The sequence below is a fragment of the Phascolarctos cinereus genome, unplaced genomic scaffold (genome assembly GCF_003287225.1).
Source record: "Phascolarctos cinereus isolate Bilbo 61053 unplaced genomic scaffold, phaCin_HiC Scaffold_5;HRSCAF=322, whole genome shotgun sequence".
Taxonomy (NCBI): Eukaryota; Metazoa; Chordata; class Mammalia; order Diprotodontia; family Phascolarctidae; genus Phascolarctos; species Phascolarctos cinereus.
This window is the reverse complement of record NW_027555958.1, coordinates 454,613,533-454,639,236: the sequence shown is the minus strand read 5'-3', so window position 1 is coordinate 454,639,236 and position 25,704 is coordinate 454,613,533. Positions and strand designations below refer to the sequence as shown.

General features: G+C 53.5%; 1 protein-coding gene across 3 annotated transcripts in view; it reads left to right on the top strand.

Moving 5' to 3' along the window:
* Positions 1 to 25,704, top strand: part of NDC1 (NDC1 transmembrane nucleoporin) — a 42,862-nt gene that overhangs the window by 2,643 nt on the left and 14,515 nt on the right. For all 3 annotated transcript variants that reach the window (XM_078156652.1, XM_020987815.2, XM_020987814.2), the window contains exons 2-13: positions 586 to 706; positions 3,950 to 4,051; positions 5,123 to 5,297; positions 11,565 to 11,703; positions 13,468 to 13,576; positions 15,947 to 15,998; positions 17,643 to 17,775; positions 18,394 to 18,486; positions 20,602 to 20,683; positions 23,519 to 23,680; positions 24,414 to 24,662; positions 25,068 to 25,192. In XM_078156652.1, the coding sequence (XP_078012778.1) occupies positions 586 to 706; positions 3,950 to 4,051; positions 5,123 to 5,297; positions 11,565 to 11,703; positions 13,468 to 13,576; positions 15,947 to 15,998; positions 17,643 to 17,775; positions 18,394 to 18,486; positions 20,602 to 20,683; positions 23,519 to 23,680; positions 24,414 to 24,662; positions 25,068 to 25,192 (1,542 nt within the window). The remainder of the gene's footprint in view (positions 1 to 585; positions 707 to 3,949; positions 4,052 to 5,122; positions 5,298 to 11,564; positions 11,704 to 13,467; positions 13,577 to 15,946; positions 15,999 to 17,642; positions 17,776 to 18,393; positions 18,487 to 20,601; positions 20,684 to 23,518; positions 23,681 to 24,413; positions 24,663 to 25,067; positions 25,193 to 25,704) is intronic.

The following is a 25,704-nucleotide window of genomic DNA, read 5'->3' as shown; positions in this document are numbered from 1 at the left end:
CGCAGAGCTCCCCTGCCGGCTTTCCTTGGGTTGGTTGGGTCTGCTCCAGGGCCGCAACTTCTCTGGGTTTTCCTGGGAGGTTTCTACAAGAACCCTTCAAAAAGGAAATGGTCCTGATGCTGTGCTCCGTGCTTCTGTCTGCCCTCGTAGATGCCATGTGTGCCCATCGCTGAGCTCATGGGCACAGGTGGCATTTGACCAGTTGGCGAAGGGACGGATGTGGCCATTTAAAAAGGACGCTTTTATTGACCTGGCAGTGATCTTAGTTCTAAAGGAGGAGGTCAGAGAGCAGGCCGCTGTCTCCTGTCACATGCTGCACGTTCTATTTTTGCCAGGTATTTGTTTAACGCTCGCGGCCCTGACTCCTGGCACCTGGGCCTGCTTGTGAACCACCTTGACACGGTCCCGTAGTTATGGGTCCTATTATTAGTTGTGGCCGTTTGACTGATGGGGAGCTGCCCTGATGGGGGACTTGGCTGTCAACGCAGTAAAGCCTGGGGCTGCGCCGCCTGAAGGGAGAGGATCCAGGCCCCTCGCACCCCTCGTGCTCACGTCCCGACTCAGACCTTGTGTTTTCTGCCCCAGGTTCTTGGCTGGAGAATAGCCACCAGCATGGTCTGGTCTGTCCTGCTTTTGCCCATCTGCACCACGGCCTTCATTGTCTTCAGCAACCTCAACCTCTTCCATCCTGTCCAGTGGATCTCAGGTGGGTGGGTTTGCAGGGGGGACGCAGCGGCTCGGTGACCCACGGCTGGCAGGGGGCTGAGGAGGATCGAGGTGGTGTTGGGTGATTCTCCTCTGCCTCCCATCCTCAGCAGGCAGTAGGCAGGATGTGGCCTGGCCTAGAGAGCCCTGGGCAGCCTGGAGTTTGGGGGTGCAGGGGTTCTGCCCCGGTTTTCCAGATGAGGTCACATCGTCCCACAGCAGGGGAGCCACCATCAGAGGTCAGGGACGCGTAGTCTGCGAGCCTCTGGGCCCCGGCTGGTGCTGCTGCTCCAGAAGGTTCTGGTCCCTGGAGCTTCCCCAGGCAAGTGGGAGGCTGTGTTTGGGGGTATGTGGTGAGAGGCTTTCAGGCTTGGCTCCCACTCAATGACTGTGATTTTATTGTGACTTTTTTTTCCCCAAGGACTCTGGAATAAAGGAAAAATCAGTAAAGAACAGTTTATAACGGCTTTCCTGTTTTTTTTTAAAATAGGGATATCTAGAGTGCTCCACTTTTCCTCTTTTCATATGCAGAGAACGTAAAACTCTTTCCCCAAGTGCGTCCAGTCCAGACGTGCTTCCTCAGGGCAGAGCAGGGTGCTTGGCACGCTGTCCTCTCTCTCCTGCCGGTTGCCCTGGGAGGCGACCCCTTGCTGAGGACACTGGAGGGAGGACTCCATGGTGTGGAGGTGGGACAGATGGCCTAGGGGCTCCCCTCCTCTCACATTCTCACATTGCAGACAAGGAAAGGGCTGCACAGCCGATGAGGCTTCAGGTCTCTGCGGCTCTGGGACGCCTCTGGCCCCTCCACAAACACCTGACAGCAGAGAGAATGATGGGAACCAAGCAGAAAAGAGGCCTGGCCGGTGAGCAGGACACAGCGCGTAAAGGAGACACAGATGGAGACTCAGGGCTTTGCACACCCTCCAAGACAAAGGTCGCGTTGTTCACTCAGGCCCGGTCCTGCTCTTGTTGGGAAAAGGAGGCCTTGACGGGGACTTGACCCAGAGTGCAGGAGCCAGCCCCTAGGAAAGAGGACATGTGTGAGGCTTGGGCTGGGAGCAGAGGGGCAGGGGACTTCAGTCAGCCCATCTCCCTGAGATCTAAATGAGGACGTTGGAGCAATCCCTGCAAGGGGTCCAGGAGGGCTGTTGAGTGCCTGTGACCAGGTTATTTCTTGGGCCGTAGAGAAGGGTCAGTGGGGTCGCTTTTGGCCAGTGGCCTCTTTCCTCTTGGTCCATTCAGTTCAGGGCACTGTGATGTGCCTGGTACTGCTAGGCACAGGAGATACCCCGACAGAAACCAGTATTGCCGGTCAGGGGCTTGCTGGACAGGTGCGGTGGGGGCCGAGGAGCCCTGGGAGCCCCACAGGGTGGGCTTCCCTGTGGGTTGCCTGGGGCCCTGGCCTCCCGCACATTGTTGTGGCAGCCCCTTCCGTGTACGTGCTGATGGCAGAAGGTGGGGCGCTTGTGCTGGTGGGGGTAGGGGCACGGCTCTGGAGGTGGGGGGCTCCCCTGGAGGGGAAAGCAGCCCTGCTTAGGCACAATATTGTTTTCATAGGCTAAGGAGGAACCACAGACAGTCTTGAAAATCTTTTCTTTTTCTCATCCTTAAAAAAGGAAAGTGTCCATGCTCTGCTCTGGGAGGTGGGGTGTGCTGCCTCTCATGTAAAGAACATCGGGGCTTCTCGTCCAGTCCCTTCTGTGTCCTGTGGCCCCTGGGGCTGGTCGTGCAGCCAGAAGCACCAGGAAGCTCATTTGGCCTGTGTGGAGCCTGGGACCCGGCCCCCGGGGCCGGGGCAGGGGAGGAGGGGTCGGCTGCAGCCGCTCGCCGGCTTCCCCAGGCAGCTTGGGCCGTGCTGGGGGGTTTCTGTGATGTGTTGTCTTGAGCACGGCACAGGCTGGTTGGCATCACAGACGAGGAGAGGGCTGCATGGCCCCCACAACAAACCAGTTGGCTCTTTTGGCTTGCCTTTTTCACTGTGCCTTTTCTCACACCCTTCCCTGCTTTCACAGCTCTTGTCTGCGGTTTTACTCCTGTTAGATTTGAATAACTTTGTCCTGTGTTTTGGAAGGACAGTTGAGTGCTGAAGTGATTTTAGAGGAACCTCTGCACTGTGAGGTCATTCGTTTTTTGCAGGGAAATCAGTCGAGGCTGGTTTACTTGGTTTAGAGAGTTTCTTGTGCATCAGACTTTAGTTCTAGGGACTGAGAGCAGCGGTGAGGAGTAGAGGGCCGTGAGGCCTCGTGCATCGTGGTGGTCATTCCCAGTGTCTGTACTCGGGGCGCTCTCCTTTGACGCTGCCGCTTCCGGGGCGGGGGGGGCTCTCAGCAGCTCCACCCTGTGCCACCAGGCTCTCCCCATCCAGTCCATCATCTTTCAGCACCATTGACTCCCTCCCCGTCACCTCCTGGATCAAATAGAAAGTCCTCTTCTTGGCTATACAGCCCATTCACCTCTGCACCCTCCCCTTACACCCCTCCGCATTTGCCAAGATCTGTGATATTAATAACAATAACAATAATAGCTACCAGTAAATAGCCCTCACTGTGTGTCAGGAGCTGCGCTAAACTCTTTGCAATAAGTATCTCATTTAATCCTTACAGCACTGGGAGGTAGATCCTATATGGGGAAACTGAGGCAGACAGGGTAAGTGACTTGCCCAGGGTCACACAGCTGGTAAGTGTTTGAGGCTCAATGTGAGCTTGGATCTTTGACTCCAGGCCACGCGGTCTCCCCACTGGGCCGCCTGTGAGCCTTTTTGCCGCTGTTCCTCATGCGTGACGCTCCGTCTCCTGACTCCGGACATTTTCACAGGCCATCCGCCATTCCTGGAACGTCCTCCTTCCTCATCTCTGCCTCCTGCTTTGCCTGGCTTCCTCGCCATCTCGGCTAGGATGAGGGGTGGCGGTTGGCTGTCACCTACATGTGCCCGTCAGGTCTTCTGCCCATGCAGGCTGCTGATGTGGCCCTCCCCCACCTCCAGTCTGCCCAGGGATCGATTGGGTACCACGAGTGTGGAAAGGTGGCTTTCGGCTGCAGCACGAACCACCACTGGAGGAACTTCAGGGCTTTTCAGTTGGGTGGCATGGTACCCGAAGTGCCCGCCACCACGCTGCCCCACAAGCATGCGGGGCTGGTTGTGTCCAAGGTCAGAAGTTGACCTTTTGTCCCCAAGGTCCCTTCTGGTCTGGGCTCGTAATGCTCATGGATGAGACGTCACGAATTCCTCTCTCTCCTGTTGTAGACGCTTTCCACGATCTGTATGGCTCCTACGTGGTCTTTTACCTCCTGCTGCTGTCACTGGTGGTGGTCGTCATCAGCATTTTCAACATCGAGTTTTACACAGGTGAGTGTGGCGAGTGTGGCTGGCCTTGAGATTCTGTTTATTACACTCGGTCCATTTTTTCTGTGTGTGAGCGCGCGTGTGCGTGCCTGTGTGAGCATGTGTGTGGCGGTCCCCTGTGGATACATGCCCACAGATGCCGTGTGGTCCAGGTGCTACGATTTTGAGTCTCAGGGTGGAGACGTTCCTTCAGTCAGTAGTACTCTCTGTTTGATCAGAATGGGGGTCTCAGAAGAGGGGGTTCCCCCAGCCTGGATGTTCCCCCAAGGCCCTTCCTGAGCCAGGGTGTTGGGCTCCTTGTCAGGCCTTCCCTGGGGCCCAGGGCATTGCCATGGGAAAGGGTTTTTCTCTTCCCCCTCTGACCTTAATGCTCAAAGACCTCTTAGGCTTGGAGTTTCTGTCCACTTCTGTTCCCTGCTTCAGATCCTGGAGTGCTTTCCCTATCACCCCCCCAAGTCTTTATAAAAGGGTCAGTGTTGGGCTTCTCTCCCCCTTCCCCTCCTGTCTTGGGTGGCCTGGATGCCTTTGCCCCCGCTAGTTCTCCCCTACTGAGGTCCCTCCACATTTTCCTCCTGCCTGGGTGATTTAGCCTTCTTTATCACTTATACTGGGCCCAGGGGCCCTGACTGCTTGGTCTCCAAGCCTGGGGTGAGTCAGTGGCAGACAGCACCCTCTCCCCAGGCTTATTGGCAGCTGATTAATTACTTCTCCCTTCTTCCCTCTGACCGGGCCCACAGGTCATCCAACCCTAAGCTGACCTTGGTTCAGAGGCATTGCTTAAATTCACGTATCCCAGGCAGGTTTTCTGCTCTACGTAAGAGACGTAGGCATTGTGTCTGCAGCTCTGCCTTTAGATAACAGTGGGCACGTTTAGCCTATTTGTCCAGTTTATGTTGAGCTGGGAGCTGGCCTCCAGGGGACCCCTCCCTCCCCCCGCTTGTGGGGTGTCTCCCTCTCTGCTCTTCCTGCAGCTTTGCTTGGATTTTGCTTTCATCTGTAAGTCCCAGTTTTCTCCTCAGACCCTTTCCCTTTCCGAGCTGCCACCAAGGCTGTCCTGCTGTGCTCTCTCCGCAGTGGCACCATCCATCCCCTGCTCCCGCCTGGCCCTGATTGGGAAGATCGTCCACCCCCAGCAGGTGATGCACTCCCTGGTGCACTCGGCCATGGGCATGCTGATGGCATGGTGTGCGGCTGTGATGACCAAGGAACAGTACCGTGTGCTGGCTGTGCCCTGCACTGATTCTGACAGGTAACGGTGGAGGCCACAGAAAGCGTCTCAGGACTCCCCAGGGAGGACGGCCTCTGTGGACCCTGAAGGACCTGACCTCAGGGGAAGCCCATCCCTTCTCTGGGTGTCTTCGGCTGTAGGTCTGTGGTCCTGTAGAGTACACAGGAACATAGCAGGTTTTCTCTTACAAGAGGATAAAGAAAGATTGGTGACCACAGAAAGGATGAGGAAGGCCCTGGGGACTAATTAAAATGTCCCCGAGAGGTACAGCCACAGGCGAGCCTGAGGCTCATTGGTCTGGTGCTCCTGTCCTCCAGCGTCGGTGGGGGGCGAAGGAGCAGTGGGGCTGGGCCCAGGAGCTGTCGTCCCTCAGTCCCTCCTTCCGCAGCAAGAGTGTGGGCCGGGCTGGGATTTCACCCAGCTTTTCCTGGGCTTGGGGGGGGCGCAGAGCCAGTGCTGAGAGGCCAGGGAGGGGCAAAGATGGGGCTCCCTCTGGCCTTTCTCCAGTGGTACTTAAAAGATTTTTAAAACATAGGTAGCTTTTGTTTGACATTCTTTGTTTCCACATGTGTCCTTCCGCCTAGTCAGCCTTCCCATGTAACAAAGCTGCACAAAGGTCCATTTACAAAGCAGTTCAGCAGAATCAGTCACTGACGGTGTGTGTAGGATTCCCCACCCATAGCCCTCCACCTCTGCAAGGAAGAGAGAAAGGCTGGCACATTTTCTTAGCCCTTTCTGGCTGCCAGGCTCGGGTATTGTCATGAGCAGCCTGGGGAACTTTTGTGTGAATGCTGATATGGTGAAAACTTGTGCGCCTTCCCAGCGTCTCAGACCTCTGGAAAGTTTCGTTCTGATGCCGTAATAGAACGGCGGGAGGCTGGGGAATAGAGGCCAAAAGCAAGCAGTCACTGGCCTCTCTTTGATGGGGCCATAGAACAGCAGGCCCCTGGGAGTCAGAAATGGCTTTGATTTGGTGGACTTTTAGTTCTGACCCGTGACATCGTCGTTGTGGGCCTCATGGGATCCTTTCTAGATGGTTAATTTTCCCAATTTTCTTTTCTTTTCTTTTTTGTTTTGTTTTTTGGGAGGATAGCTCTGCTTCATTTATTTATTTGTTTGCTTATTCATCTATTTATTTATTTATCTATTTGTTTATTTTCTCTTGATAATTTATTTATTTTTAGTTTGCAACATTCACTTCCATGAGATTTTGAGTTTTAAATTTTCTCCCCCTCCCACTCTCCCCACCCCCCTGGACAGCACGCAGTCTGGTCTAGGCTGTACTTACACATTCATATTCAGCATATTTTCCCATTAATCATGATGTAAAGAACAATTACAGCTAATGGGAGGAACCATGAGAATGAAGCCATAAAACAAAACAACTAAGGAAAAGGAGAGCGAATGGCGGGCTTCCGTCTGCATTCAGACTCCGTGGCTCTTTCTCTGGGTGTGGAGAGCATTTTCCATCGGGAGACTTTCGGAGAGGTCTTAGATCCTTGTATTGCTGAGAAGAGCTAAGTCCAACGAAGTTAGTCATTACGCAGTGTGGCTGTTACTGTGTACAGCATTCACCTCACTTCACTCAGCATCAGACCATACAAGTCTTTCCAGGTTTTTCTGAAGTCTGCCTGCTCATCATTTCTTTTTTTTTTTGGGGGGGGTGAGGCAGTTGGGGTTAAGTGACTTGCCCAGGGTCACACAGCTAGTAAGTGTCAAGTGTTTGGTCTGAGGCCACATTTGAACTCAGGTCCTCCTGACTTCAGGGCCGGTGCTCTGTCTACTGTGCCACCTAGCTGCCCCCCTGCTCATCATTTCCTATAGCACAGTAGTATTCCATTACATACACATACCACAACTTGATTCCCTAATTGATGGGCATTCCTTCAATTTCCCATTCTTTGCCACCACAAAAAGAGCTGCTGCGAACATTGTTGTACATGGGGGTTCTTTTCCCATCTGTATGATCTCTCTGGGACACAGCCCTAGAAGTGCTATTGCTGGATCAAAGGGTAGGCACATTTTTATAGCCTTTGGGCATAGTTCCAAATTGCTCTCCAGAATGGTTGGATCAGTTCACAGCTCCACCAACAATGCGTCAGTGTTCCAATTTTCCCGTGTCTTCTCCAACATTTATCATTTTCCTGGTTTGTCATGTTAGCCAATCTGATAGGTGTGATGTGGTACCTCAAAGTTGTTTTGATTTGCATTTATCTGATCAGTAGTGATTTAGAACATTTTTTCATGTGACTGTAGATAGCTTTAGTTTCTTTCTCTGAGAATGGCCTGTTCATATCCTTTGACTATTTAGCAATTGGGGAATGACTGTATTCTTATAAATTTGACTCAGTTCTCTATATATTTTAGAAATGAGGCCTTTATCAGAGACACTGGCTGTAAAAATTCTTTCCCAGTTTTCTGCTTCCCTCCTAATCTTGGATGCGTTGGCTTTGTGCAAAAACTTTTCAATTTAATGTAATCAGAATTATCCATTTTAGGGGCAGCTAGGTGATGCAGTGGATAGAGCTCTAGTCTTGGAGTCAGGAGGACCTGAGTTCAAATGTGACCTCAGACACTTGACACTTAACTAGCTGTGTGACCCAGGGCAAGTCACTTAACCCTGATGCCTCACCAAAAAAAAAAAAGCAAAAAAAAAATTATCTGTTTTGCATTTCACAATGTTTTCTATTTCTTCTTTGGTCATAAATTCTTCCATTCTCCCTAGATCTGAAAGGTAAACTATTCTTTGCTCTTCTAGTTTGCTTATAGTATCAGTCTTTATATCTAAATCCTGTACCCCATTTTGACTTTATCTTGATATAGGGTGTAAGATGTTGGTCTGTGCCCAGTTTCTGCCAAGCATTTTTCCAGTTTTCCTAGCAATTTTTGTTAGTGATTTTTTATCCTAGAAATTGGAGTGTTTGGATTTATCAAATAGAAGATTAGTATAGTCATTGACTCCTGTGTCTTGCACACCAAACCCATTCCACTGATATACCACTCTATTTCTTAGCCAGTACCAAGTAGTTTTGATGATTGCTGCTTTATAATACAATTAAGATCTGCTACAGCTGGGCCACCTTCCCTTGCATTTCTTTTCATTAATTCCGTTAATATTCTGGACCTTTTGTTCTTCCAGATGAATATTGTTATTTTTTCTACCTTTATAGAATAATATTTTGGTAGTATGGTGCAGTGCTGAATAAGTAAATTAATTTAGGTAAAATTGTCATTTTTATTATGTTAGCTCTGCCTACCCATGAGCAACTGATGTTTTTCCTGTTTTTTAGATCTGACTTTATTTGTGTGAAAAGTGTTTTGTAGTTGTGTTCATATAGTTCCTGGTTTTGTTTTGGCAGGTAGACTCCCTAATATTTTATAATGTCTGCAGTAATATTCAGTGGAATTTCTCTTTCTATCTGTTGCTGCTGGGCTTTGTTAGTAATATATAGAAATGCTAGTGATTTATGTGGGTTTATTTTATATCCTGCAACTTTGCTAAATTTGCTTATTATTTCAGGTAAATTTTTACTTGATTCTCTAGGATTTGCTAGATATACCATCATATCATCTGCAAAGAGTGATAGCTTTCTTTCTTCTTTGCATATTCTAATTCATTCAATTTCTTTTTCTTCTCTAATTGCTATAATTACCATTTCTAGTACAATATTGAATAACAGTTGATGGACATCTTTGTTTCACACCTCCCCCCCACTCCCTGATCTTATTAGAAATGTTTCTAGCTTATCCCCGTTGCATATAATGCTTGCTAAAAAGGTTTTAGATAGATGCTACCTATCATTTTAAGGAAGATTCCATTTATTGCTATGCCCTGTCGTGTTTTCAATAGGAATAGGTGTTGCATTTTGTCAAAAGTTTTTTCTGCCTCTGTTGAGATGATCATGTGGTTTCTGTTAGTTTCGTTGTTGATATGATCAGTTATGCTGATGGTTTTTGTAATATTGAACCCGCCCTGCATTCCTGCTATAATTCCTACCTGGTTGTAGTGTATTATCCTCGAGATAAGGTGTTGTAATCTCTTTACTAATATTTTATTTAAAATTTTTGCATCTTTATTCATTAGCGAAATTGGTCTATAATTTTCCTTCTCTGTTTATTTTAAAATTTTCCCAATTTTCTTGATCCCTTCTGAGTAGCTTTACCTGTTTTTTTTTTTTTAATTAATTAATTAATTAGTTTTTAGTTTTCAACATTCACTCCCCTTCCATATGCTTTTGAGTTCTAAATTTTCTCCCTCTGCCTCCCCTCCCCACCCAGAGACAGCAGGCGGTCTGATGTAGGCCCTACACGTACATTCATGTTAAATATGGTTTCACATTAGTCTTACTGTGAAGGATTAGAAGCCGTGGGAGGAGCCGTGAAGAAGAAGAAACAAAAGAAAGAGAGAGAGCCAATAGCATGCTTCGACCTGCGTTCAGACGCCACAGCTCTTTCTCTGGGTGTGCAGAGCATTTCCCATCATGCGGCCTTTGGAGTTCGATCCTTGTGTTGCTGAGAAGGACTAAGTCTATCAAAGTTAGTCATCACACAATGTAGCTGTTGCTGTGTACGATGTTCTCCTGGTTCTGCTCATATTCCATCACAATCATACCACAGCTTGCTCAGCCATTCCCCAAGTGAGGGGCATCCTCTCAATTTCCAGTTCTTTGCCACCACAGAAAGAGCTGCTGTGAATATTTGTGTACATGTGGATCATTTTCCCATTTGTATGATCTCTTTGGGATACAGCCCTAGAAGGGCTATTGCTGGATCAAAGGGTATGCACATTTTTATAGCCCTTTGGGCATAGTTCCAAATTGTTCTCCAGAATGGTTGGATCAGTTCACAGCTCCACCAGCAATGCATTAGCGTTCCAGTTTTCCCACATCTTCTCCAACATATCATTTTCCTGTTTTGTCATGTTGGCCAATCTGATAGGTGTGATGTGGTACCTCAAAGTTGTTTTGATTTGCATTTCTCTAATCAGTAGTGATTTAGAGCATTTTTTCATATGCCTATAGTTAGCAAGTGTTTTCGGGCTGAAGTACTGGCCATTGGGCACAGGTAGAGGGGGCCTCTGATGAGGTTGGCTTGATTTTGTGCTTTCTAATCTTTGTAAATAGAAGGAGGGACCAGGGCCTCCCCTGGGGACACCCTTCTTGGCTCTTTGGTGGGAAAAGCTCTAGGAACAGGCCTCTTAACTTATGTGGACGTGGCGCTACTCTGGCTTTCATGGCTTCTCACCTGAGTTATCTTACACGATTGTCACACTAGCCCTGTGAGAACAATAGTGGAAATGTGTTTGTTCTTATTTTACAGCTGTGATAGCAGGCTGAGAGGACGTAAACGGAGCACTCTGGAATATGCTTTCCATCTCTGGGCCTGTTTTCTGTCTCAGATGGTGGTGTGGGCCTGGCTGACTGTTGGGGCCTGTGATTTACTGATCCCCTTCTGCCTTGGCCCCTCATCGTGGGGCCCCATTCTCTCACCCCACCCTTCCTCTGCTGATGTTTCCTTGTGGCGTGGAGGGGTCTCTGGTTTCTTGGAGGCTTTACTGTCTCAGTGGGGAGCAGGCTCGGGCAGGTCCCAGCAAACTTGGTGACCTGTGAGCAGATCGTGTGTCTTTGGCCGAGGAGAGCGCTCGTCCCCAGGTGAAACTGGGGAGTGGCTTGGGGGGCCACAGCCCCTCTTGGAGCTCGGCTGCAGGGTAGTGGTGGGTGTGGGTATGTGGCAGCTGCCACCTGTTCCAGGCGTCTGAACTAACAGATTCTGCTCCCCAAAGACGTGGCTATCTTAGTCTGCTCAGGGCCTCCAAAAACACTTACTCAGTTGTTTTAATTGACGTTCAGGGCCCTGAAGCACTTGGCCAAGGATGAGGGGGAAAGGGAACCCCACATCCATTGTGCCCCCCAGAACCATGAGGATGGCTGGGCTCTGAGCGCCCAGAGTATTCAGTGTGGCAGAGAAGAGGGTTCCAGCTTGTCACATGAGACAGACCTGGTGCTTGTGTGTACTGGTGAGCTTCAGTTGGGGATGGCCAGCTGTTGCCCCGTGTGCTCCTAGGACCAGGGCGTTTCTTCCAAGAGTTTGAAGCCAGGCTGTGCCGGGCATCCCTTGGTTTTCAGGCTTAACTTGAGACACTCCCTAGTGACTATCCTGGAGCCTTGCCTGGGCGGGTACTCCTGGGGACACCCTTTCCCCTTCTGTGCTTCCCACGGGCCTCCTCAGGGCTCCTGGGTGCTGGGGGCTGCCCCTCTGTCCTCCCTCACTCTGCCTGCTTCCTTTCAGCTTGGACAGGAAGGCGGCCCGGGCCTGCTTGAATGAGCATCACCTCTTCCTCCTATTGGCTGGAGCCTTCATGGGCTACAGCTACAGTCTCCTCTACTTCGTGAACAACATGAACTATCTGCCCTTCCCCATCATACAGGTGAGAAGGAGCTTGGCTCCCCTCGTGGCCCCAGGGGGCCTTGGCCCCACAGCCAGCGCGTAGCTCCAGTGGGCAGAGCTAGGCCGGCTGCTCCCGCCAGAGCTCCCCTTGGGAAGGGGGCTTCCTCTGTTTCCAGGGGCTTTTGTCTGGAGCGGAGGCCCAGGGGCCGCCAGGAGGGCCGCTGCAGCCAGGGGGCCCGGGTGGGCGGAGCTCGTCCTGACTCGCCACACCCAGTGGCCACACGGAGCCTTTGCCTCCTGACCTTGCTTTGTAGAGCCTGTGGCTCTCTGCAAAGCTGTAGGGTGGGGGTGGGGGGCTGGAACCAAAGGTACTGCTCTGGAGTGATATCACAGGCAGCCTTGCCCAGGGTCGCAAAGTGCATTTAAACATTTTTGAACGGTGGACTGGATTTCAGAAGTGTCTACAAAGCCGGCCCTGAGTCAGAGCTTGCTGTCTCTTCAGATTCCGCAGGGAGCCCCCAGGCCCTGGGGTGAGCTCAGTCTCTGGTGCTGCCTCAGAGACCTTGGACAGCTCCCTTTCCTCATCTTTGCAGTGAGGGGCCTGGACAGGCTGTCTCTAGGAACCCTTCCTGCTGCAGCGAGTGATCCTGTGATCATAGGTCGTCTGTCCAGTCAGCAAAGCATTTATGAAGTGCTTGCTGTGTGCAAGGCACTAGGGATAGAAAGGTGCAGGCCCTGCCCTCCAGATGCTTCCCTTCCTTGGAGGGCAGAGCCACACTTGGCCAGCTCCCCCAGCTATGCGTTTGCTCCTATGGCGTGTCTCTTTTTTTCCTGATGCTAAACTAAACGTTTCTGGGAGAAAAGTGAGTTCTTGATGCCCGAGGCATCTTTCCCCGGGTCACAAGTTGTCTGCTGAGCTGAGTGGGGCTCTCTCTGCTCCGCTGCCCCTCCCCCTTCTGGCATGTGGTGGCATGTGACACCTCCCCCTTCCCTGGGCGAGCCCCCGACCGGCTTCTCAAGGAGAAGGAGCTCTGTCTTTTGTGTTTGTTCCCTGGGTCTTCCTCATGCCTTCCGTGGACTGTGGAAGGTCAGGGCAGGGAGGGACCAGGGAGGAAACAGATTCTGAAGGCCTGAGAAGCTCGCTGAAGCCCATTAATGGCCAATTGAAGATCCCCTGCCTTCCCTTGGCCTCCTCTCAGAATTTCTTGTTGGAATACGAGCTGCTTGCTGAGGGGCCCCAGACGGCAGCTCATCCTGGTGTCGCTCCTCTCAGTAATACTTGTAGGAGGGGGCCTCAAAATCTGCAGAGCCCCGCAGACCCCGTGGGGGGCAGGCGCTATGCTCCACTTCATTGTGGAGGCCCGGAGAGAAGAAGGGGATAAAGTCACAATGTTGGGGAGTGGGCTGGCCAGGGCTTGGTCCTGGGATGTCCCTGCTACCCCTGGGCTACTACCCTACTGTGGTTCTCCCCTCCCGGGCTGTGAGCTCCTGGAGGGCGGCCCAGGTCCCACTCATCTCATCCAGCTCTAGGCCCAGCCCCCGTGCGCAGTAGGCATGCCTCAGGGGTTTGCTGGATTCCTCGACCTGTTCCCTCAAAAGGGCTGTCCAGCTTCGGCTCGTCTTGCCAAGGGGCACGCGTGTGAGCTGAGGATCCGATGACCGTCACCATCTGACAGCCGTCGTTCTCCTCTCCCCACGGGGTGGGTGCTGTCTGGCTGTCCAGACGAGACCCCGGGTACCCGTGCACCGAGGGTGGGCCGGTGCACTCTCCCCATTGCCTGCCTCTTGTCTTTCTTCTCTCCAGCAATACAAGTTCCTGCGGTTCCGGAGAGCTCTGCCCCTGCTCCTGCGGCACAGTGCCGTGGAATCCCTGTACCTGGTCAGGAATTTCTGCGGCCTCTACTATTTCCTGGGTAAGGACCTGGCCCTTCGTGGATGGCGCCTCCCCTCCCCTCTCTGATGTCCCTGTTCCTGGGTGGCCCGGGAGGTCAGGATGCCATTTAACCTGTTTGGCAAAAGTTTCTTCCGTGCCTGCTCTGGCAGATGACTGTTATGGACTAGGGTGAGCCTGGCTGAGACCCGGAACCTTGGATAAGTGGCCCAGGGCTCCTTGGCTTCTGCTCGTCATGTGACTGCTACCCATTTAGGACCCTGACTCGGGGTCCTAGGCCAGTGATGGGTGGTACGGTCATGGTTCTGTGCCATCTTCTGGTCCCAGATGCTTTTGATCCACTCCTTTCTGGCCCTCATTAGGCCCCTGTGAGGCGGGGTAAGCAGGGGATCTGAGCGGGAAGCTCTGCCTCTCCCTTTACAGGTGGAGACGTTGAGGCTCTTTGCCCAGGCTCACGCAGCTAGCAGGTGATGGAGATACAGGAGGATCCCCGGGGCTTCTACGGGGCCTTTGGGTGTGAGCACTGTAGAGAGGGAGGGCTGTTACCGAGGGCATCTCCCTCCCCTTGTGGGACTGACAGCAGCCGGGTGTTGGCTCTGTCAGAGCTTTGGGGCAGGGCCCCACACTGGTGGCCTAGTACGGTGTCTTTAATGCTCATAAAGGTGGCCATCCTAGGGAGCAAGTCGGGGCCTCCGCTCAGCAAGGGACGCAGCCAGCAGTAGTGGGGTTTGGAGCTCTTGGGCTTGGATTCCCGACCCCTTATTGAGGGCTGGGTGCCTTTCGGCAAGTCCTGGACTCTCCTGCTCGCTTGTTGTCTCTGCTGTTGATCAAAGCTGTCATCTGGAGAAAACCGTGCCCCTGAGGGCAGGGTGCCTGTGGAATAGAAGGCAGTAGTGATTTCTTTAGAGCACCCAGTGATGCTGGAGGTTCTCTCTATGCCAGGAGAACCTTGCCAGTCAGTGTGGGCTCAGCGTCTCTGTGTGTCCTGCCCTGAGAATGCCACCCAGCTGGGAAAAATGATGACCCTGCTGCCAGGTGCTGGTGTCTAGGGACAGGGGCCTGGACTTGCCTGCCCAGCCTTGGGAAGGAGGCAAGTGCAGCTTGGCTGGTAATGCCCGTTTCTCCAGTCAAATGCCTTTGCCAGGGTCACCCAGTAAGTGAGGGCGAAATTGGCTCTGACCCCTGGACGCTCACTGCTCCCTGATCCTGGGGGCTCTCCCTGGTGGTGCTGGGGGGGAGGGGGCTCTGACCCCTGGATGCCCATTGCCCTCTGGTCCGGGGGGCTCTCCCTAGTGGTACCAGGTGGGGGCTCTGACCCCTGGAGGCTCACTGCTCCCCGATCCTGGGGGCTCTCCCTGGTGGTGCTGGGGGGAGGGGGCTCTGACCCCTGGATGCTTGCTGCTCCCCAGTCTGGGGGGCTCTCCCTGGGGGGGGAGGGGGCTCTGACCCCTGGATGCCCATTGCCCTCTGGTCCGGGGGGGCTCTCCCTAGTGGTACCAGGTGGGGGCTCTGACCCCTGGAGGTTCACTGCTCCCCGATCCTGGGGTCTCTCCCTGGTGGTGCTGGGCGGGGCTTGGATGATGCCAGTTGTGACTCTCCTGTACTTCTGTAAGCAGGAGCCACCCCTTGCCTTCTTCTTTGTCTCCCATGTTTTAGCCTCTTGAGCAGGGAGAGCTGGGCAGCTAAATCCAGGGGCATTGTGGGAGACAGTGGCACATGGGTATGGTGTGGGTGCTGTATGAGTTTTCGTATTGTACCAGGCAGGTCTGTAGGGACAGCTATTATCTATTTCCATTTCACGAATTGGGGAACCAGAACACAAGCTGATCAGCCAAACAGCGTTTATTGAACTCCTTCTGTAGGCCAGAGGCCAGCCTGAGCCAGGGCTGCTCTCCCTCCGGGCTCCTTCCGTGCTGGGGCCCCTGCCATTGTCCCAGGTTGCTCTTGCAGACCAGCACCTCCCCACCTCTCTTCTGGTGGCAGCAGGGAAGGGTAGGGGCTGCCTGGGCCCTGAGCCACCTCTGCTCTTGGCTCCCCTCGCCCGGCATGTTAGTGGCCTGTGCTTGCAAGCACAGGGTAGGTTGGTGATGTTGCGGAGGTACAGAGAGAGCCTCTCTCCAAAGAATGTGTCACAGCAAATAGCGTCTTCCTGTTAGACCCACTTTTCCTCTTTGACAGTCCAGAAGCCCTTGGAGAGGAGTGTTGTCTTCATGGGGCCCCATTGTACCCTCCCCCAGCCTGGAGGCACCACGGAGGCTCCCCTAATGGGGTCTGGGATTTCAGAACGCCGTCCTTCTTCTGACGCGGGCGGTCTTGCTTTTGTGTTCTGGGGCCTCGTGGCTTTGCCTGGGTGGGCTGCCCAGATTTATAGTTTGGTGTGTTTTCCCCCCAGGCTATATCCCCAAAGCGTGGATCAGCACTGCTATGGACCTCCAGAAAGACGAGTAAGTGACCCTTCCCCTCTTCCTCTTCTCCCGGCCCCCCCCCCTTTTCCTGGGCCGTGCGCAGGGCTGGGCCAGAAATATTTGACGACACAGAGTTCTTGGCCTTCTAGGACTTGACATCTGGTCAGGGGACGACTTGTAACCAGATCATGGCAGTGCAGTGTGAGAGAAGTGGAGAAAAGAATTAGCAAGCTCTGTTGGCCTTTCTAGCCTCGGAGATCCTGGGAAGGCTCTGGATTGGGGCTTTAAAGGGCGAGGAGAAGTTCAGCAGGTAGAAGGAAAAGGTGTTCCAGGAAGAGGGGACATCAGAGCAAAGGTGTGGAGGTAGGAAAACCTCCTGGCGGTTGTGTATCCAGAAAGGACCACGGGTAGAAAGGTAGTTGTAGCCTTGCCTGTTTGGAGTGGAGATGGGCACGGTGGAGCCTGGGGGAAGGAGTGAAGGAGTGTGATTACTTAGTAGATAGTAGGGAGCACTTGGCAGGTTTTGAACATCACTGGATAATAGGGTCCCAAATCTTGGGCTGGAAAGGACCTTAGGTCATCTTGTCCAGTGTCCTTGTTTTCTGGCCTCAGACACTTACAAGCTGTGGGACCCTGGGCAAGTCACTTGATTGCTCTCTGCCTCGGTTTCCTCATCTTTACGATGAGGATCATGATAGCACCTACCTCCCATGGTTTTTATGAGGATCAAATGAGGTCATATTTGTGAAGCCCTTAGCATAGTAGGTGCTTCATAGACATGTGTTTCCTCCTTTCCAAAGCCAGGACTCTTTCTGCTTTCATCTTGCCGCTGACAATAATTCATACCTGGGTAGGATGAGGGGGGCAAATCAAGATGGCGGCCTGGGGGAGCCTGGTAGACGCGTGCGTCTCCCAGCGCAGTGCCTGACACATAGTGGGTGCTCAGATGTTTTGTCAGAGGACAGCGGAAGGGAATCCAGTGATGCTGCGGCTCAAAATCTCATTTATTTTTGTTATTCAAAAAAAAGTCTCCTTGACACCCTCACGGCTGTTTATGCAGCAGGCTTCTGCAGTCGATGTCAATCACTGTCTTCAAGGCATTTAGTTAGAGAATGAGCTCAGTGGTAGTGTCCTTCTGTCGCTGGTGTCGGGAGCTTCTGGTGTTTGATGAGAGCCCCTCTGGGAAGGGATTTCCTCCCCTGCCCTGGGCCGTACATCTTACCTTGGCCGCTTGGAAAAGCCGTCCAGTGCATCTCCAGACAGAGCAGAGGTGCCGGTGCGTTACTAAATGCTTGTAATTTCCCTCTTCATTAGTATGAGTGACTCAAACCAGCTGGAATGTTTTTTAAAAAGCAGAAAGATGCTTGTGAGCTTGAGGAAGAAAGCTCATGGGTTCACTTGAGGAGGGGAGCCAGGGTTGGGCCACTGAGTTATCTGGAAGAGCGGACATGACGTTAGGGGGAGCCTCCCAAGTAAACATTAGGCATATTGGACACTCAGGGCCTGATCAGAAGGCACCTGTGGTCCCTGGGCATCCCTGGGTGCTTGGCAGGCCCATGTCCTACAGGAATGCTCGAGAAACTTCCCTTCCTGACTGACCTGTGGCCGGCCAGAGCCTCAGGGGGCTGGCCTAGATGTTCTCCCCACCCCAGAGGCTGACTGGAGTCTCCCTCTCTTTTACAGGAAGCAGCCTCTCCTGGACAGCCTGAGTGGGCTCTTGGACCTCTCCCTGCTCTACCACGTCTGGCTCTGTGGGGTCTTTCTTCAGGTGACCTGGTACATCGCCTGGGTGCTCTTCAAGATCTATGCCACAGAGGTCAGTGTCGAGGGCTTCCCGGAGGCTCCAGACTGGCCGTTGATTTCCCGTGGGCGGGTTTTTGGGTTGAATCTTAGCTGCCCAGAGCTGGTCGCAGGCATGGCACTGACTGACTTACTTGGAACGTGCCGAGTTCTTGTGTTGGCTGGTTGCCTCGCAGTGTCCTCGCGCCAGCCCCATAGGACCGCAGTTTGGCTCCATGATGATGTTTACATTAATGACGTAGAGTGACTAGGTGTAAGGAAGCGGGCTTGATTTCCCTGGAGGCTTGGTGACTGAGCACTCGTCAGGTGCCTTGGCACTAACCCAGTGCCTGTGGTCCTGTAAGCAGAGCTTACCGGTAGTATGCTGAGGCAGTTATCCTCGCTGCAGTGAATTTTTAAAAGGAGGTTTTATAAGGTGGAAGCATCGGGTGAAAGTGACAGCTGCATAAGGAGTTGCTCTGGCCTCGTTCTCTGGGGAGGCTGCTCTGCCCTGGGCCTGTTTGGGTAAAAAAACAGGCACCTGCAAGTTTCTGGCCATTCTGGGGCTTTAACCTCACGGCGGGACTGGGCTTGGGCTTGCTGCGTGGGCCCAAATGCGTGGCTCATTTTCCTCATCCATCTTCTCTGGTTTCAGGCTCACGTCTTCCCTGTTCAGCCCATGTTTACAGGAGACTCAGAGGAATGCTTACCAAAAGTCTTAAACGGCAGCTCTCCCCTCATCATAAAGGTACGTGCTGCTGCCCTCCCCCCGCTCCTCTTTACCCAGGCAGCCCCTCCGGGGAACCTGATTGTGTCTGGCGCACCTTAGCTTTTCTAGGGACTGGTTGGCTCTACAGCTCACTTGGGCTGACACCTCCCTCAGCTGATCGTTTTCTGCTGTGGATGTAGAGAGATGTCTTTGTTTAGGTGCTAGCCGGCCCCCCCAGCCCTGTCTCCATGAAGCCTTCTGGGCCTCCTCTCTGCTGGCTCACAGTGGTGGGGGGATCAGGGCAGCCAGAGGAGGGAGTCAAGGCCCAGGGGCTCTGTGTAGGGGGTGCGAGGCTGGGGCAGGGGTAATGCCTGGGCTCTCTGGGACTCTCACTCTTCCCATTCTAGCACCATGTAGAAGCACCAGGTTCATCTCCTCCTCCCCGTACCCTTGGTTTCTCATGGCCCACGGCCTAGGCTGTCATTCTGTGCTGCCTGAACTCCTGTTCTCTCTTGCTGGCGGATGGCGAGGGCCTCGAGGGCAGGGCTGTTGGGTGGCTTCTAGCTGTCTTTATCTTCCAGGTGCCCCACACCTGGCTTATCACATAGAGCAGACCCTTACTAAGCCCTGTTCAGCTGAGTCAGTGTGAAGGTGATTTCTTTTTTTTTTTTTTGAGTGAAGAATCATTTGTTTTATGGTTCTTGGGAGAACCAGGCAAATCCTCTCAAAAGAAATTGCGCCAATTACAGAAGCCAGAAAACGTTTTGCACCGTTAGAACGCCGCGACTTTTCCCTTCCGGGCCTGGATTGGTCCATTCCTTTCTAGGTTACAGTCTTACAAGTCCCCCCATCCCATGTCCCCTCTACATACCCCACCCCATCCCTGGTTGTCCAAAAGTCCGTGCTCTTTGTCTCACTTAGGACTAGTTAAAACCGGCTCTGCCCTCTGGAACTTTGGGGTCTATTAAAAGATTAGGGCCCTTCTCATTGGCTTGCCCTTCCAAGGTTTTGCAGGCTTGTTAAAACTGAAGGTGATCTCTAAGAATGAGACAGAAGAGTCACTATGAGACACTTTAGAGAGGGACTTCTTTACAGCAGATTCCATCTGGTGACCCCATCCCAACCCCCACTCAGTCACTGGACAATGAGTGAAAGGTGGGGGTTGCATCTGTGGCAGAGGCCTTGGAGAGGAGGCTGGAGCCCGAGGTCTCTCGGTGGGCCTTCCCTGGTACAGATGAAGGTCCAGGGACCGAGCACAATCTTCTGAGTAGGTTTCCACATGCAAGTCCTGGGGGCTCTGCCCAAAACCTCGTCTCACCTGCTGTGACCGTGGGAGGCTCCTGGAGGCCTGAGAGACCCCCTTCCGGGGGCGTTCCCCATGACTGACAGCTCCAGAGAGCCGGTGAAGGTTTACAGATCCTTGCTTGGGCTTGGACACATGGGATGGGCGTGGTTGCTGACTGCCCCCCGACGTGTGGGTGATGTTGGCTGGTGAGGAACAAACCATGGGGGAGAGGTTTTGAAGCCACGTTCTGGTGAATGAGACAGAGGACCAGCGAGTGAGTCACTTTGGAACTTCCGCCATTCCAGAATCTGTTTTGTGGGCGTAATTGCTGGGGTTCTAAGCCCAGATTTTACGTATGTCAGCATTTGTCCTATGAGTTACACGCTGGGAAGAAACAAAAAACAGATCTGTGTCTAAGGGAACAGTACAGTGACGTGGGCACACGCAGGACCCTGGGCTTCTAGGCTGAGAGTTGGAAGGAAGTGTGGGGCCAGTATGGGCCGGTGACTTGTCCGAGGTCGCCCTGCTGGGCATGGCAGGCTGCCTGCCAAGGTGCAGGAAGCACACAGGGCTCACAGCCAGCCAGGCTAGGCTGGTGGTTGGGTATGCCATTTCCCTGGATGCTCCCAGGAGGGCTCACCCTCGAATCTAGGCTTAGTTAATTTACATTTGTCTTTGTAATGAATAAAGGGTCCTGGCTCTTAGTGTTTAGGGCCTTGCCTCTTCTGGGGTTTAAGGGACTCTCTGGGTGTCCCCTTTCCCAGGCACCGCCGTCCATTCTCTGGGGGTCCTCAGGTGCATCTGGGGGCACCCTGTGTCACGTGGGCTTTCCTCTCCTAACTGGCCTGTGTCTGTTTGTCTCCCCGCAGTATCTGGCCCTGCAGGACCTCATGCTGCTGGCTCAGTACTCTCCTTCCAGGCGACAAGAAGTATTCAGCCTCAGCCAACCAGGTATCTCAGAGGCTCCTACACCTGACTGGGGCGGGTGGGGGGAAGAGCTCCGCCCGCTGCGCGCACCTTGGCCGCCGAGCCCTTCCCTCCTGCCAGCCTTGGGGCCTCGGCCATGTACGGCTACTTGGGCTCAACAGATTTTTCCCTCCATTAAATCTTTATTACCTGAAGGGTAGGCTCTTGAGGGGTATATTTGGAAGTGAAAGCAAAGTAAACGTGAAAGGTAGCACTAAAAATGAAAATCAGCGACAGCGATTCCCAAGATAACTGTTGTGGTCTGTTAGATGAGAAGCCCGCCAACCTGGTGGCTGCAGGTGCACGGCCTGGGAGAAGTCTGGCAGCATTCAGGCCATCAGGGATTCTCCTTTGTTCTTTGTCTTCCTTCACCCAAGGAAATGATTAACTAGACAGTTTTAGAGAAGACGAGAGAGTAGAGTTTTAAAACTAAAAGGGACCTGTAAGAAATCTCATTTTAAAGGTAAGAAAGCTGAGTTTCACTAACGTGACTCGCCCAAGGTCCATACCTGATGTGGGGCTAGATTGAAGACTAGAACTTCACGTCTAGTGCTTTTTTCTTTTACATTCTCTTTCCTGTCCAGAAGGACAGCTAGCCTTTGAGCCTCCCAGGCAAACCCTGTGTGGGCCCTCCCTCTGCCTGTGAAGCCAGGGCCATGCTGGTGGCGGCACGGGCGTGGGCTGGCCATCCTTGGCAAGGTGAAGGAGAGTGAGCTGGGTGACCCCATGGACTCTTCCAGCCCTGGCTTGGCTGTAACGCTTTCCCTCTCAGCGTCTGAGCCCCAGGGGGTGGGGGGTCCCCCTGGCAACGGAGAAAGCAAGCAGGCCAAGCTCCTATGCCCCCTTCCTCCACTGGGGGGAAACAAGGGTACCCTAGAGAAGCTGGGATGGTTTGGAAGGAAGCAAGCAAGAATTTATTAAGCACTTACTGTGTGCCAGGCACAGGGCCGAGTGCTAAACACACAGTCCAAGTAATAAGAGGCAAAGACAGGTCCTGCCCTCGGGGTAATGGGGGAGGCTGAAGGGAGGACTGGGGGTGGGGGGATGGTGGAGGAAGCTTGAAAGGCCCAGAGCTGGGGCGGCTCCTTTGGTTTTGTGACATGGTGAAAGCTCACATACCAGAGACATTTTGAAATGTAAGCACCGTGTGTGTGTGTGTGTAATCACAAAAATCTCATAAAAGTGACGTTTTGATGGTATGCACCGTCTCCCACCTTTTTTAGCCACTTGTCTGGGGGCAGGGTTTGTTGAGGAAAGAGCCCTTCTCTGCACGTTGAGTGTTGTCTCTGGTGTCTTGGCTTGACCAGCTGTGAGAGGAGGCAGCCTCCTTCTGGAGAGACCCTTGAGAGTCTGTAGAGTTGGGAGGGACCCCACGGCCCTTGGCCTGGGGAGGGGAGGAACCCCACCAAGGTTACCCAGGGAGGAGGTGGCAGGTTCTGAGGAAGCCTTTCCAAACTCACTGGTTGATCCCCTGACTTGGGGTAGCCCTGTTTGACGTCCCTGGGGATTTCTTGAGAAGCGACCGCTCCTTTGACTCCTCAGGGAGAGGGCTGGTTTGAGGAGGGCCTTTCTGCAGAGACCGTGCGGGGGCTGACCCCTGTGCCACACTCCCCCCCAACACCAAGGCTTGTTGTTTGATGTTTAAGTGACTTTAGTAAGGAAACAAAGCCGCCCAACAGCCAGAGATAATGAGAAGCAGGGAGACTCCTGAGGAGAGAGGGAATAACGAAAGAGCAGGCGTGTGTGTGAGCGGGGCAAGGGCCGGCCTGCACAGTGCCGCCAGCAGCCCCTCACGTGCAAGTGGACGCAGGGGAAGCCTGCCGGGAGGGCCGGCCTCGTCCCGCCAGGTCCCGCCCTCCTGTGCTGGCCTGCCCCTGGTCGGATGTGACTGCCTTCGTGCACTGCGTTTCTAGCCTATTTTTGCAGCTCTTGATGTCATCCTGGGTCTTTTTCATGGACTTCAGATGTAAAAATATTGGTGCCTCCTGCATAGGGCTTGCTTTGGTTTTAAATGACTTTTTAGGGCTTTTCGCTGTAAAGTAGGAAGGGTTTTGCTGTTTGGGATCTTTTTGGCCTGGGAGCTGGGTTGATGGTGAGGAAGGAAGATTTTGGAAAAAGAGATGACAGAATTAGGATTCCACAATTTCTCAGCTGACTGAAATGGTGGGCCAGAAACCTCATGAGGATGAATGTAAAGCCCTATCCTGGTACAGTTAATTAAAGGTGTTTTAACCCAAGTCTAAAATGGAGGAAGTCTAGCCCTGTATCGATGTGTGTGGAAAAAGCCTGGAGAGAGCATCGTAGTCATAGGAGTCAGCGGTGGGATGTGGCCGGGCCGCATGGCTGGCGTCCCCGCCGAGCAGGTAGGGTGGGGACGCCGCCGGCCCCCCTCCCTGCTGTCATCGGAGCAGTTTGTGTCCAGTTCTGGGCACCACATTTTAGAGAAGACAGCGAAAAACTGGAGGGCATCCAGGGAAGGGTATCCAGCAAGATGAGGGCATCTCAAAGCCAGAGCCCCTGGGGAACCGCGGAAAGAAGTGGGAACGTTGAGCCTGAGATGGTACGTCTCAGTGTGGCTGTGTCGGGTATTTGGAAGCCAGGTGGGCTCCTTTAGCTCGGCTGCCGAGGGCAGAGCAGGGACAAAGGAAGGGGAAGAGGCAGGGGGGTCTGGGAGGCCCTGTCTGGGCCTTGTCCGCGGGCGTCCAGGGCGGGTGGTGGCCGGGAGAGCTGACCCCGGCTCTGAGGCTCTGCCCTTGTTTTCCTCTGTCGTGTTGTGATGGGGGTGTTGGCTGAGTTTTAGGACTGTTGTCTGATCTCTAGGGGGGCACCCCCACAACTGGGTGGCCATATCTCGTGAGTGTTTGGCTCTGCTGAACGACTTGACCCAGAAACTTGTGATCTACCAAGAAGCCGCGGCCACCAACGGACGAGTGAAGCCCCCGCCCAGCCCTGTCGAGTCAGAGAAGCCCCGGGTGATGGAAGGTAAGTCAGGGTGCCCCGCAGGCTGCCTTGCCATTCCCCCCCCCGCCCCAGCCCTTGCTCTGGGCCACCTTGCTGTCCTCCCTCCTCTCATGAGCTGCTTCACTGTCTCAAGTGTGCCTATTAGCCCCTATTAGCCCCATTTTATAGATGGAGACACTGAGGTTTGGAGAGCTTGAATGGCACGCCACGATCCCACGGTAAGGCAGCACACACCAGGCTCGCTCTCTGGGAACTGGCCAAAGAGCCAGGGCCCTGCATTGGAAAGAGGCAGCTGGAAGGGTCTACACTGGTCCTCTGAGCTAAGGAGGTGGCACCACAGAGTTTTGGGATGGGGGCCTGGAGACCAGGGGCTGTGCCCCATGCCTCTCCCACCCCTTCCCTGCCCCCTTTTTTCTCTTCTGGGTTTTGGAGGGAGGAGGCTTGTTCTGCTGTCAGGTGCGGGTTCCTTTTGGTCCCTGTATGGAGGAGTGTTCTGAAGCCTCTTGCGGTCCATATTCTCTGGGTTCTACTAGCATCCCTCTGCTCAGGTTCACAAAAGTCTCCCCAGATTTCTGTGGATGTTTTCTGGTTCTTCTCTAGCCTGTCATCTCTTACGTTCATGTACCACGACTGGTTCAGACAGCTAGTTAATGGGCACCTGGGCCACGCAGGAGGTGGCCTCTGGGGCCTGGCCCCCCTCTTCTCACTGGCAGAGGAAAGCTCGCTAACACACATATATTTGGTTTTTTTACAGAAGAAATTACCTTTCAGACTCCCAAGGCCAGGCTGATGTCAAAGGCTTTGATGCCATCGCTGGTAAAAGCGTCCCTCTTTTCTTCCAAATTTGCTTCTCCTGACTCCCCCGCTCCGGTCATCTCCCTGTTTGGTGACAATGTTGGGAGTCGGATGGCGGGGGTAGGAGACTGCAAGTGTCCTGCGTATGAGGGCCCCCCGAGTCCCCAGCTGATGAGAAGAGGCCCCAGACTGTGGACTTCACTGACAGGTGAGCGCTGGCTGGTTTTCTTTCCTATGTCTGTCCTGAGTTTGATTAGCGGTCAGGTCAGTGTGTAGTTACCACGCACTTACTTTAGGATTGTGCTGCACCCTGGACCACAAGTACACAAGCAGAAAGACAGGCACTCCCTGCCCTTGAAGAGCTTCCATTCTAATGGGGGAAGACAGCACCTCTGATGGAGTCGGAGGGAGGTCTGTGGTAGAGGGAGTCTGCAGTGCCGCCTGGAGGGGAAGGAGAGGCGGCAGAGGCCCCCACAGGGTGGGCTGGAGGGAGCTTCCTTCTTTGTCAGCCCTGATTAGCACCAAGGCAGATTTGTGTGTTCTGTGTGGACATTTTTGTCACTCTAAAGCGAACTTAATAGACCAAACACCCCCTCCCCGCTTCTCTCCTTAGATCTGCAAAGCAATGGGCCCCAGAGCCCTGGCTCATTCCCTCTGTCTGTTAGTTGTGAGGCCAAACACAAAGGCAGAGGCCCGCCCAGGAAGCTGTATGCGTGGCTGCAGAGTAAACAGCAGCAGGTAGGCGGGGGAGCGCCAGGATTCTCTCCCTGGGGAGGGCTGCTCCTCCTTGGTGGCCGCAGGTCATGGGCAAGGCTGTGATCTGGGGACAGAAGTGGCTGACTGTGTGGTCTTAAAGACCACGGCCTGTCATCCTCTCAGTGTACCGCCAGCCACGGGAGATGCCGTCCATCGACAGCCAAGCAAGTCTGGTGGCTTCCTGGGGGGATGGAAGGGTGGGAGCACCGCCTGCCTCCCCTAAGAAGGGTGGGAAGGAGCCTTTGACCCTCAGAGGGATGTCTGGACGACGGGTCAGGAGAGGGGAGGGCTGGGTGATTCACTGAGCCCCGTCTGTGCCAGGAACTATGTTGGGCCCTCGGGAGGCGGGGGACGGTCAGAGCTCACGTGGGTATTTGTAGTCAACATGGGATGCCCATCTTGGTTCCCAAATTTACAGAAGAAGGCACGGTATGGTACGGTGGAAAGAGCGCTGGGTCCGGATATCCTGGGTTCAAATCCCAGCTCTGCCACCA